Raw genomic sequence first — 13,985 nt, forward strand, 5'->3', positions numbered from 1 at the left:
AAGAATGATCTAGCATGCTACAAAACATTCACCAAAAGAATAATAATAATAATAATTCTGCAGTAATATGGCAATAACACAACTCTCCTAGGAAACCAGTGCATTATGCACATTGTCTAACACGCACGCACGCACGCACAGGCTGAAAAAAAAAAAAAATTGAAAAAAAGCCCAAACCCACTGAAAGTCCCATTTATTTTAACACCATCTGAATAGACCTTAAGATATGCCATGACACCCATAAACTCATATGATGGAGATAACATATCACAAAAGTGAGAATGAGAATGTGTGCATTTACTCATTCTGTTTTCTGTGGAAGAAGTCAGAGGGGAGCAGGGCTGTTGTGAGGGAAGCTTAACTCTCATTTGTGTGGTGGGTATGAAGATAGAGGGGGCTGGATAGATTTAAAGGGCAGTGGGGAATATATCACCCAGACTCAGACAGCTAAAGCTTTCGCAAAGCCCAGAGAGATGCAGCAGGAGCAGGCAGAACTGTCCCGCTGTGAAAAAAAACGGAAGCGACCTAGAAGCTCACTGTAAAAAGTGGGATACAGGTAATTCTGAATATGGAAGGCATCTGGGGAAGGTTAGCAAGCTTTTTTACAACTTTTAGGACTGTTAAACATTGAGACGAATTAGTGTTGGGCAAAACACCCCCATAGTCAAATCGTCAGCATGTGAGATTGCAGATACATGGTATTATCGTGGGGGTCTTTGTATTTGTATTTGATCATTCATTTACTTGTTTATTTAGTCATTTGTTTAATTATTTACTTACTTTGATTATCACAGGAAATGACATGCATGAAATGTTTATCATTTTGCGAGCAATGATGGAGAAAAATGTCAAGCCGCAATATTGGAAATATTTTAAATTTGAAACCATGAGGGCGAGACAGTGGATAACACACAAGCAATTTGCAAACTTTGCGCGAGCGTTATGACGGTCAAGAGGTCCTTAACACTCGCTGCGTCTAAAATTGAATACTTCCTTACAATATTAGTATGCGAAAAACAGTCACCAAAAGAGTAGTACTGTATGTCTGAATACATAGTATCGAAAAACAGAAGTCGAAAAAAATCCCCGGACGACCTACTACTTCCACCAAGATTCTGAAGTGTGCATTCAATGGACACTTTAGGCCACGGGAGAGGATTTATGAATGGCAGTGAAGCGACACAACTGACGCTGGTAGAATACGTGACAGTAACAACATGGCAGATATAGTACATCCGAATTTCATTCATATTACCCAAATTCGTAGTATACTATACAGAGCGTACTTTTTTTAACGGTCGCAAAGTAAATTCTAATTCAAATGTAGTACCTTCTCAGTACCTGATTTCAGACGCCAGTCGATTATTCACAACAGAAAGTGAAAGCAGTCCATTATAAGTGTCAAAGACTGTCTTTATGAGCGAGTCAATAGCAAAGACTTTTATATTGAAAGGGACTGAAACAAGGATGCTGTTTTTACTTTAAACAACACCTTAAAGACAACTTATAATGACTAGCTGTCATGGGAAATCCCCTTAACTGTTAAAAGGACAAAGACAAAGATATCGCTTTCCTTAGCGGGCATTCAAACTGATTTTGTGATTATGAATATAAGATTGACCTGAAGAATATTAATGCAGATAATGCACTTGCTTACCGGTAGTCGATTTCTCTCTCATAATTCTGAAGTGAGAGAGAGATTCTGAAGGTTCTGTAGGCTGTGATTGATTTAGGCTGATATAGAGAGATATCGCATGGCTACTCGTGTGATATTGCTAATTTATATCATATTACTGTATATTATACGGTGATGCGCTATGAAATTACAGTGGGGCAAATTAATTGTAATATTAATTTAATAATAACAGTAGCTTAATATTATTATTATTAATAATTTAATACATTAATTGGAAATGCTAAATCCGCTTTATATCGGCGATAGCTGATACATTTGACAATATCCCTGGCTATCGTCTATACACAATATCATTGTCTATCAGCACAACCACAAGATGAATTTCATTTAATAATGGCTTTCCTCTAAAGTCCCTCTTTCTAAAGACCACTTTAGCCTGATTAGTATCAAGACCATCAGCATAGATAAACTCAGACAAAACAATTAACTGAATGCATTAAAATCGACTGCACTACACTTTGAAAAAGAAAAATCAAACACGAAGCAAATTTTATTTAGGAGCAAAATATTAGACAGTCAAAGCAACAACAAAAAAATCCCCTAAAAACATCCCCCCCCCCCATTAATTATTTAATCAATTAACAGTCCTTATAGATATGTAGGCTTTTGAGCAAAGTCTTTCATAAACTTCAAAGTTCTAGTTGAATATCAGCTGTCACAAATAACACTGATAAATGTGTCTTGAGCAGAGAGGAGTTGATGGGTCCCATTGACTTCCATAGTTTTTTTTTTTCTACTATGAAAGTCAATGGCTACCGTCAACTTTCTGGTTACCAACATTCTTTAAAATATCTACTTTTGTTTTCAACAGAAGAAAGAAACTCATACAGGATTGGAACAACTTGAGGGGGAGTAAATGATGACAGTTTTTGGGTGAACAATCCCTTTATTGTGGTCTGGAGTAACATGAGGGCATTATTAATTTAGTGATTTATCTGCATTTCTCCTCAATCAGCAACAGGCAGTGCTTAACCAGGAATTTTAGGGGTTGTTTATTTTCACCACAGAATAAAAGTTCAACAGTTTGTAAAAGCAAACACAAAACAAAATTGAATCGAAACAACACTAAACCGAACATAGCTTCTCTTGGATATATATATATATATGGAGATGCACTTAAGCCTTCTAGAAGCTTTAGAAAATTGTTAACTTTATATCATGCTTCATTTTTAATTATTTCAATTGTTAGTTCATGCAAGTGCATCTCAATCTTAGTTCATAGTATACTGAGCATTCATTTTCCTCTAAATTTCTGTAATGGCCTTGACTGCTTGGATGAAATATATTAATGCAGCAATATATAACATGAATACTAAATCAGAAAAATTGACAAAATGATGAAATCCTGTATTTAGGACAGCATGACTCACCAACTGCATCCCCACTTCAGGAACATACTTTGTTAACTCAATAAGTTTGGTTCACTAATAATCACTTGTTCTGATATGTGTATGTCAACACAGCATGACTAAAGAGACAATGTGATGGTGTACTGAGAAAATGTACTTAATGTCAAAGATAAATGTTAATGTTGTGTTTCGTCAAGATAAAAACACAATAAGATTTGTACTTCCATGATCTTATACAGTCTGATCTCACTCAGACTTTCTTAAACAAGATAACTTTAATTAAAGCACCATACTGCGGCAAAGAAAAAAACGTGACTCATTATGACAATTACGGAGCATGACCTCCACAGTTGGAAAAATAACTTCAACAGTAAACATGCAGCCTAATTTGCAACTTAAGAAGGAAACCAAGTAAGATCATGTGTATTAAATGCAAATATATTTTTTTTTTTTTGGACAACAATAGCTAATTATGGGTCCATTATAATGTAACAACACTTGCTTAGCTCTTGTGAGTTACTCAAAAAAGACCTCTAGCAAGAACTAACCATGACATAAAGCGGTTCAACTAAAACAACGAGGCTTCAGGCCACATAAAAAAAAGACACAACACATCCCTTCTGAATAAGAGAGCACAACCTTTCGCTATCCTCTTTCAAACTCGTGTTTTCCCCCCCTCTTTTTTCCACAGCAAGAGAACTGAACCATACTGTTGCTAAGCAACTTTTGAAGTAATTCTAAGACCTACCCTGACTACAAGGACAAATTACCCTGTGAGTATGTGAGCGCTACACAAAAGCTCTGTCTCTACATATGGAGACATGGAAGATGTACTCCAGACTATATCTACAGTATTTCCACATAGTAATTTAGAAGTAGCCTATGTTCAGAGACTGTACAGATGTCTTTTTGTCTCCGTTGAGCATTAATGGAGTTCATTCTCTTGGGGGGTTTTACTAGAGATCATCATTTCTCATATAAACAAACACCCTGCTCAAAAAAGGTTGATGTGATCGACTCGTCCACCAGTAGTGAATACTTTGCAACATGACTAGAAGGTAACACTCATTCTGGTTAGAGTTGACATGGTTCACTTCCCACAGAGAATTCCATGATTTTTCCAAGCCTGGAAATCACACTTTTGAAATTCCTTATTTTCAGGTTTCCACAACTGTGGCAACCCTGAGTTAAAAACTGAATGTCGATGAGGGTTACCAGTGGCGTAACTTTGTTTTAAAAAGTGGGTGGGACAGGATTGTATGTTGGGGGAGTTACAATGCTATATCAGATATGTACATTAACAATTGCAGAAAATTACGATGTCCAGAAATAAATTTCAATAGTATATTAAGTTTAATGTATCAATGTTTAATGTGATAGTTTCATTCTTCTTTTAATCTACTGTAATACAATATATATTAGTCCCGAGATTCTTCACGCCAGTGAATACATAGATTCGCAATCAACATTCATATTCCCTAGTGGTGTGGTGGTAGAACTTTTGTTAAGCATGTCAGAGGTTCTGGGTTCTTATCCATCCTAGTAGTTATTTTTTCTATATTAAAATCAAAGATGTTCATCAGTGATTGTATATAAAGAGCAGGGCCACAAGAGAACGTTCCGCCACTGATAACAGTGGCACGAGCACTAAGCGTGATTTCAAAAACAACACATTCCAGCGCCAGATCGCCTCTTATTTAACACAAACGAACGTCACATGGATAGGTTTCATTTGCATCAGGTACATCCGTGCAGCTAAATGTTTTGAAAAAGTGGTAGGGACAATATTGACCCTGGAAAATGTGGTGGGGACATGTCCCACCCGCAAATTACACCTATGGTTACATCTTGTCAGTTGTGGCTTAACCAGGTGGTTTAACAAGGCTGATTGAGATACTCTGATAGGCCAAATTTGGCCCCACCAGCTGATAGTCCAACTGATCAATCACCTAAACTAACTTTAGACCATCTTCGACAAACCAGAGAAAATCCAGCCAGGGTTGAAACAGAAACAACGCAACAGCATGAAGATCTCAGTTGTCATGTACTGACTTGATTCACAATACTCACAAAGGCTGAAGGTAGGTAGAGGACTCCTAGTTCATAGGAGCGAACCATCATCTGAGTGTTGTTCTTCTCCAGGGCGCCCCAGGCAGCTTTTGATAAATTGGCACTGTGGAGGACACCAGAAGACAAAGTTTCACCCATGCATGCTTCAAAATCAAGCATAACATGTAAATGTCACCTAAACTAGAAATGTTAGACATTTTGTTTGAGTATCTCTTTTCAGACTGCCGTTACTGAATAATTCATTAATTTTGGACTTCAAGAATGACAGGCTATTCCTGAAGGCTTTGCATCCACTGTAGGCATTCATCTTCATAAAAAGGACTGGAATAGCTCATCGCTGGACCCGACACGACTGACCTAGAGACACTGCTCACAATCCCCCTTAGTCTCCCTGTGCATTTCAACCATGATTAAAGCCATCGCTTTGAGAAATGCCGCAGGAATGGTGGCCATTCATGCTGGCTTGAGATGTAAATCGTGGGCTTCAATGCAACAGCCACAGGAACATCATGTTAAAAGATTTGAATAAAGAATGTTTGTCTGCTGGTTTAACAGAAATGGATCTTCTTCAAATATGGATTTAAAAAACAGAATCTCTCTTCAATTACTGGTCTTCTAGGGCAAAATATTCAAAATACAAGCTTTCAAAGGCTGAACTCAACATGCTATTCCTGGATCTAATTTGAAAGATAAATCAAAGAGAAGAGTGTTCTTTTGCCACGTCACTGCGTTTTATAACCCACCTGGCGCTCGTCCACTCCACCTCACCACCAAGAAAAGTCTTTACCACTTCAACTGACCGATTGCACTAAAGGGCTTTGATTATCTGTAAAAGCATTGTCATGTGAGCAGTTCAAGGAAACTTGTTAATGGTTCAGAGTCCATGGTGCCAACTAATGAACATACAGCCTCCCAGACTGAAGAAACAGGAAAGCGGTTATGATTTTGCAGATAAGAAACGGCCAATGAAACAGGATGGCATAATCTTAAATAAACAAACATATCAGGCTTATGTTGAGTAAATATACATTTACGGGGCCTAAGGGACTTCTTTGAGTGGAACACTATCAATGCAGCACAGAAGACACAAATCTGCCAGGGATCAGAGAAAAACAAGCCTCCTTCTGCCAAGAGTGTTATTTTGGCAGCTATGAGCAACTCTCTGAAGAACAAAAGAGCAGAAATGATGCTAATCTCATCCGGCTCAGCATTAACATGACATATTCAAGACAATAAAGAAATGTTTTGGTGTTTGTTTTAAAAGACTAACACAATCACATATACTGTTTGCATAATTGAAAGAAAAGCTATGAGTAAACTGATTTCAATGTTGATGCAATTATGTTTCAAATTGTGTATTTCATTTTCCTTCTAGACTGCTCTCAGATTTAGAATGGATGTGCAATTTGGTGATGACTGACAAAATTGCGATTTGTACTGATAAGGCCAATTCACACTGCACCGACAGACCAACGTCGACAGTCACCAGACTACAACACGTCACTTCTCAGACATTGTAAATCCTATTCAGCAAGTTTAATTGGCGAAAACAAGCTCCCACAGACGCCAAAAGACTCCGACAGGGGTAACACACTGATCCGACAAAAACCGAAGAAATGTCTGTTGCCGTCTGTCAGCACGGTGGGAATTGGCTTTATATGATAAACATTTGACATCTTACTGTTAAAGCTGCTTGAAATAACAAAAAGGTGAAAAAAATGTTCAACATGTTTAACAGAATGTACAAAAACTACACATTAGCAAGTGATATAGATTATGCTGCCTATTTATTTAAAAGTGCATTGTGTTATTTCAGAATTGCAATCTGTGTTTGCAAGCATTATTATGGTTTAATAAATCCAACATACTGTTATTGTACAAACGTCCCACCTCCAAAATCTAGAGCTTTTAAGTTGCATTCAACAAACTTGGCAACAGATCTCCTTCAGCCTGTTGTGACCTGGGTAGCGATATCATTTCTAACTGATCAGATGAGGCCTGTCAAACAGGCAAAAGTTAATTTAATTTACCGTGCAAGATACTTGATAATTCTAACCTTGTGACAAGGAACCAGGCCAGCTGTGTGAAGTCCGGTGAAACTCTCATGTAGGTTTTAATGTGGGGCATCGCATTGCTCCTACCAGTAACATCAGCATGCCAGCCACTGTTTAGGGGAGAGAGATTGAGAAAGAAAGGGAGGGAGAGAAAGAAAACGGAGAAACACCAGCTGATATATCTTTTCTAAGTGCAAGAATACCGAAAGAAGCATTTCACGCCATTTCCAGGTGGAGAGAGATGATGTTTTAGGGCATACTGTGCAGACAAAGAGGAGAGCTTTCTGTCTGATTGCTGTCAGCGTTCAGGCATGAATACAGAAGTCTACATGGACTCATTTAAATATACTGAGTATAAGTGTAGTGTGCACTCCAGAGGGGGACTGAGATTGAATCTAAATCGCAATAGGCCCATCTATGATCACTTAGCAAAATTGAGGCCACTAGTAAAATAGCTTATTTATGGTGATAATGTGTTAAAATGTTGGGAGTGATGGGATAAGAACCCAATTGAAATTTCTAAGGAGCAATTTAAGGGTCAGACAACTCTTGGGAAAGGCAGCTGTTTGGATCACAATGTCTATAGCGTTGCTGAGGAGCCTTTTCAGGAGAATATTTATGGTAACATTTAAAAAGGGACATTTTAGGCTGAATACTGATGAGTATATTGTCAAAATGTGTTTTTACCCCCCACAGAGGAAGGAGTACTTACTGGAAGTACGAGTGAAGCCAGAGCTGTTTTTGTGCCGTTTGTATGCTGTAGGGTAAAGATCCCCCAGCTGCAGGGATAAGAACAAGAAAAGTCAGTTGTTATATAATGACTTTGGAGGATTCTTCTTCATTTCAGAATAAAAGAACAAATGATACCTGGGTACCCCTCCAAACTGGTTCTCACATTTTCCACAGACGGGTAAACCTAGAAATGACACTGTTTTAAGGACTCTTAAAATTAATTAAATTTGACAGTTTATTCAACTTAAATTATTGATAGATCAATCTATTTATTCGAAACTACAGTTCAAAAATTTAGGTTCACTGAGATTTTTTTTTTCTAAAAAGAAATTAATACTTTTATTCAGCAAGGATAGATTCAATTGATCTAAAAGTGACAGTAAAGAAATCCATTGTTAAAAAAAATCTATTTCAAGTAATTGCTGTTCTTTTGAACTTTTTATTAATGAAAAAATACTGTAAAACATTATCATAGTTTCTGAAAACAAATAAATAAAATTAAGCAACACAACGGTTTTCAAAATTGATAATAATCAGAAATGTTTCTTGAGTAGCAAATCAGCATATTAGAATGATTTCTGAAGGATCATGTGACACTGAAGACTGGAGTAATGATGCTGAAAATTCAGCTTTGCCATCACAGGAATAAATTTTAAAACATATTATTATTACTAGTTATTATAAATTGTAATAATATTTATTTCCCAATATTACAAATAAAGTGGCGAGCAGAAGACATCTATCCATCCATCCATCCCTCTTGACCCTATAAAACACTAAAGAACTGGTCTGTATTAGTCATACAATACAAATGTGATCTCAATAGAAGAGTAGCTTTGTGCGTATGTGTCCTTTATATGTCTACATTTAGTATTTCTGAATAATTTCACGCCTACTTAACAGAAACGGAATTGAACTGAAGAGCCTTAGGTCTTTAGAGATGACACAGTGCCATTTAAGGCCTAATGGTACTATCTGACGTCTTTCTCTGTGCTGAAGACTCTTTGCGTGGTGCCTTGACTTTTCAACTGACATTTAACAATAGATGGAGAAGATTGATTTTTGTCTGATGCATCTGAGCAGATATTGTTATGCAAATAAAAGGATGGATGAGAATTATTCTTGTAACTATTTTCTCTAACAGCTTGTGGCAAGAGAGACATGGAAATGTTTCCCTTTTTGTAAAATTGGAATTCAAGTATAGCAAATGAGAACACGCTATGAATATTAATTGCTAATTAAACACATGGGATGTCATCAAATTTCATAGCTCAGAAGAATTATACACTGAAAGCAGTTGCCTGTGTGTTCAGGTACATGCAGAAAAAGGCAGACGCACATGTGCGCTCCGGCATCCCTCCTTGATTCTAACCTAATTAAAATGGAAACACAATTGAGGGCTCATTTATCCTGATAGATAAACACTCACCAGGAGCATCTGTGTTTCTGGACTGACAAATGATTTCCCTGCTTTACCCAGCGTGGTCAGAGTACGCTGGAACTCAGCTGCCAACCATTTAGTCTTATCAAGACCCATGGAGCCGATACTGGAGAACTGGCCAATCACGTGCCATCGCTCTTCGTTCAGCACAGGCTGTGTATGCTCGCTGAGCAACTGAGAGAAACAAAACCAATAAGTGCATGTCAAACTATGTCAATATTTGCATCTGGCATATTTGTTGTTATGTGCATTAGCACTGTCAGCAATCTTTTCAAAACAGCTGTGTGACCTATGTTTGGTTCACGACCCCCCAGTTGAGATCTATTGATGTAGCATGAGTCTTATGAAGCTGTTAAGAGTCTGCTCTGTGAGTCAGTCATTCATATCAAAGCAGCGTTCACAAAATGAACAGAGTTCAGTGTGACTTCATTTCAGATGAAATACGGAAACTCATTTCTCCCAGCTCAGTTTCTGAATCTTGCCAAGACCAATCCAACACCTGGCTCTGCCTGTTATGTGAATTCCCTCAATAAAATAATTGAGAGTACATCTCAAAGGCATCCAGTAGGCGTACAATGCCTTTTCATGAACATCAATCATTCTTATGTCTAGGGCAGAGAGGAACCATTGAAGGAAAAACAACCAGACAAACAAATGAGTAAAAAAACATTACTTTTCGCAATCGTAGATGGCCCCACTTCTCCATCGCAGGTCCTTGATATCTTCCTGGACTTGAACCAATTAGATATACTCTATACAAGACAACATACATAAGATGTTATGTGTATTAAAACTAATATATTTGTTTTAATTATTATTAATTCAGATATTATTTTAATCACCCCTTAAATGATGTGGCAGGTGGGATTTGTGTCTGTTTCACACAACCAATCAGAATATTAACCATGTCATATTAGTGGAAACAAACTTTGACAGATATGCAGAGTTTTTTAGACATTAAAAAGCAAATAAACTAGATAATCATGAGAAGAACTGCGTAGTTGGATTTGATTTCTGTGTCATGTCTGTGAAAAACCAATTACATTTGGATGGACAGATATTCTTATAAAGTCTAAACACATTTCTTATTTATTTACAATTTTTTTTATAGATGTTTTAACTTGTACTCTACCATAAAAAATGTTGGGGTCAGTAGAATGTTTTTTTTTTATTATTAATACTTTTATTCAGGAGTTATAGCAGTGGTGAGTGGTGACTTCTTTAACCTGGTATGCTGGGTGGTGCGTCATGTCAAAAGTGCCCCTGGTGCAGATACATAGGATGTGTTTATTAAGCGAGAAGCTCGCGTTCGCTACACAGTTGCTTACTTACTCTGATGACACATAGCAACAGAGCTAAAAGTATTCCTAATATGTTTGAACTTTTATTGAATGTAGCCTACATTTACCTGTTGAGACATGCCTTTAAAAGCAACAGTAAAAGCTGCTGAGTTGTGTTTGAGTTGAGTCAGGCGCTAATGCGAAAGGGGCGTTTGCAAAATATGCTGTATTTTTGTAATTCCGCTAGGTGGCACTAATGTTGCAGAAACTACATACTTCACCTTTAAAGTACCGTACACTTTGTCACTCTATTGTCTTATGTCACTTATTATCTTATTTATTTTGTCACTGACTTTCTTATTGTCATATGGCAATCATTTGGTAATTTCTGTATTTGTTTTGTTTATATAGCAGTGAGGTTTATTGTATTTGGTCTGTCTATAGTCTGTAGAGTAGCATTCAAGTAAGATTTTCATTGTACTTGCCTTGGTAACTTGTACACATGACAATAATAAATGACTTGACTTGACTAAACAGTACAGCGCATCGGCTGAGGACACATCTGATTAATAAGAAACACCATGGCAGGTGTCAATTTAAATGTATGCCAATTTAAGTGTTTTAATAATATATTTATTTATAAATAAAATATAAGTAAAATATAATTTAAATAAACGTAAGTATAATAAAAATAAGTATTATTTAAAAAATAAGCTGAAATAATGCAAATTGATAACTAATAAACGCACAGACTATCGATTAACAGCCTCTGATAGTTACAGTTGGTCTTCTTATAGATCTGTCTTTAATAGTTTATAAGTTTTCATTAAAAATCCATTTCCCTAAGGAGAAAATTAAATACTACAAAACAGTTTCAGTCATAACTGAAACTATTTTCAAAGTTTTTTCACTTGATTTAGTCAAGTTAGTTTTGTATCAAATACAATTATACAAGATTTTTGATGACTTACATGTCAGCCAGATGGTCTCTAAATGAATGGTGGCTGCCTGCCTGAACAAGCACCATTGTGGATACCTTTAGCAATCAGTCAGGTCTCCATGCAAGTCTGATACCACACTATCTTTCTAATTCAAATATGGCTCTTTTATTTGTAAAGATTCTCACCTGGTTTCTGACAGATCATGCTGTTTGATGCGGTCAATCCACTCGGCAAGCTCTGGTGCCCGGTATGCTTCCAGGTAATCCAGCAGGTCTCTTTTGAAGTTGGTGGGAGACTCCCCTGCTGTACCCGGACTTCCCTCCGGTAACCTGGGGTAAAGAGGACTCATCCACATCCTGTCATAGAGAAACATGCAGCATATTTTACTAATGAAGCCAATGGAAAGGACGTGAATTAATAAAATGTTAAAAAGTTAATGCACAAGATTGTCAGATCCTGTGGTGGTGACTAAGGTATGCCATTAATTGGTTTGCTTGTGTTACGTGATATATAAATATACCCTGTTCAAAGTCAGATGGCTTTAATCCCAATGGGTAATTATAACAAAGTTAGAGAAAAACTCAAATTGATGCACAAAACTTGCTTCATGTTGATACAGACATCACTGATAACTTGCATTTCGGTAAGTGAGTCAGATGTTAAAGGGGTCATATAATGGTACATGCACTTTTACAAGTTGATTGTACTGAAATGTGTGTTGGCAGTGCCTGTACACAACCATCATATAATGATAAAAATCCATCCAGTGTTTTTGTTTTAATCTCCTTATATGTTTTCCCCTGCCTCAAATTGAGCCGTTCGTTTTTGTGACGTCAATAAAACGGACGCCCCTCCCGCGATTGTTGATTGACAACAGTGATTCAACACAGACCCGCCCTCGCTCGTCCTGTCAATCATAGTCCGCGCGGATCGGCGCGGTCATTGTTGATATGCTGGAGCACTGTCTATGAGCAGAATGGCGTCTAAGCGATTGTGGTGTTCTGTTCTTGGGTGTAATAACGAACACAGCAGTCATTTTAATGTTCCTAAATCCGAACCGCTGAAGACGCAGTGGCTGAGTTTGTTTTCGAAGGGAATATTCTCCACGAGCAACGTCAATGCTCTCATGTTTGCCGAATCATTTCTCAGTGGACTGCTTTATAAACGAGGGTCAGTGTAAAGCTGGTTTTGCTGAGAAGCTGCACCTGAATAAAGGATCGGTACCTATTCGTCTTCCTGCTGAACCTTCAGAAGAACTAAAGTGAGTGTAACGTTTTATTAATCTTTATATTAATATTTATATAATCTTTGCAAATCGCCAGCTGCACGCTTCACGATGAATGCGTCGGTTTACACTCAGGGTACATTACAGCATGTTTTCTATGTACAACGTTCTCAATATAATTCATAATCCCACGTTTATAATGAACAACGCGTGGTTATTGTGTTACAAACGGTGTATGCGCAGAACAGAGAGGTGGGGTGAGCAAAGCTCATTATCATTTAAAGTCATATGCACTGAAACGGCGTGCTGAAAACAGAGCTGTTTTTGACCAGGTAAAATAAGTGTTTTCTTACAATACTAATGAGAATTTTTAATTAAAGTATATTACAAACTTTTAATTTAGACCCTAAAGAATCATATTAGCTTGTACAAAAATGGCACTTTGACATTCTGTTCAGTAGGATTTGTCAGACTAATTTAAAACATATTTTCAAACTATTCATTAAAAGAATCTGCTCACAAGAGTCATTTGTTTTGGAATCAGACTATACAGGTTTGTTTCTGTACGCATCCTGCAAGGACAACTCAATAACAAGATATTACCTGATATTATTTTGTATCTTTTTTTTTCTTTCTTTTTTTTACATCACATTCAATCCAGACTGGAAACTCACATTAAAAATGGTTAAAGGTAACAAAAGAAGCATCGCAACAAGCAATGCTGTAAATGCATAAATAAGTCACTCCATAAAATTTCCAGTGAACAAAAAGACAAAGATAAACATGGGTTGTGAAAATTACGTTTTCATTCGACAAAAAAAAAAAAAAAAATGGGGTCATAAAAATCCATTGATGCAATAGTTCAGTTTCTTAATAATTTATTGCTAATTGACATTTTTATACTAACATTTGATGGAGACCCTTTCGTACTATTAAGGCTTCTGCATTCTAAAAGTGGACACATACGTCAACCTGAAAAAGACCTCAACGTTCTAGACTTCTCTTAGAGAAATTCAATATCTCATGATTGGAGGAGTGTGGAGACTTGTCTTGACAGACTGGTTATAGCATATTCCCCTGAGACAAATCAAAAGAGAACAAATCAATACGGATTCAAATTGGAGCCATTTCAATAAACTTCAGAAGAGACTTGAGAGGAAGAGACCTTCGTCTGTGTGAATAATAATCAGAATATGG

At 36.9% G+C, this 13,985-nt stretch overlaps 1 protein-coding gene across 1 annotated transcript in view; it reads right to left on the reverse strand.

The window, feature by feature from the left end:
• tdp1 (tyrosyl-DNA phosphodiesterase 1) overlaps positions 1-13,985 on the reverse strand; it is a 37,016-nt gene that overhangs the window by 8,740 nt on the left and 14,291 nt on the right. Inside the window, exons 8-14 of the mRNA XM_056267218.1 lie at positions 11,749-11,919; positions 10,016-10,094; positions 9,331-9,516; positions 8,037-8,085; positions 7,882-7,948; positions 7,172-7,279; positions 5,116-5,218 (exon numbers count right to left, since the gene is read on the reverse strand). Of these exons, the coding sequence (XP_056123193.1) occupies positions 5,116-5,218; positions 7,172-7,279; positions 7,882-7,948; positions 8,037-8,085; positions 9,331-9,516; positions 10,016-10,094; positions 11,749-11,919 (763 nt within the window). The remainder of the gene's footprint in view (positions 1-5,115; positions 5,219-7,171; positions 7,280-7,881; positions 7,949-8,036; positions 8,086-9,330; positions 9,517-10,015; positions 10,095-11,748; positions 11,920-13,985) is intronic.

The sequence above is a fragment of the Rhinichthys klamathensis genome, unplaced genomic scaffold (genome assembly GCF_029890125.1).
Source record: "Rhinichthys klamathensis goyatoka isolate OS25496 unplaced genomic scaffold, OSU_Roscu_1.1 h1tg000256l_1, whole genome shotgun sequence".
NCBI lineage: Eukaryota > Metazoa > Chordata > Actinopteri > Cypriniformes > Leuciscidae > Rhinichthys > Rhinichthys klamathensis.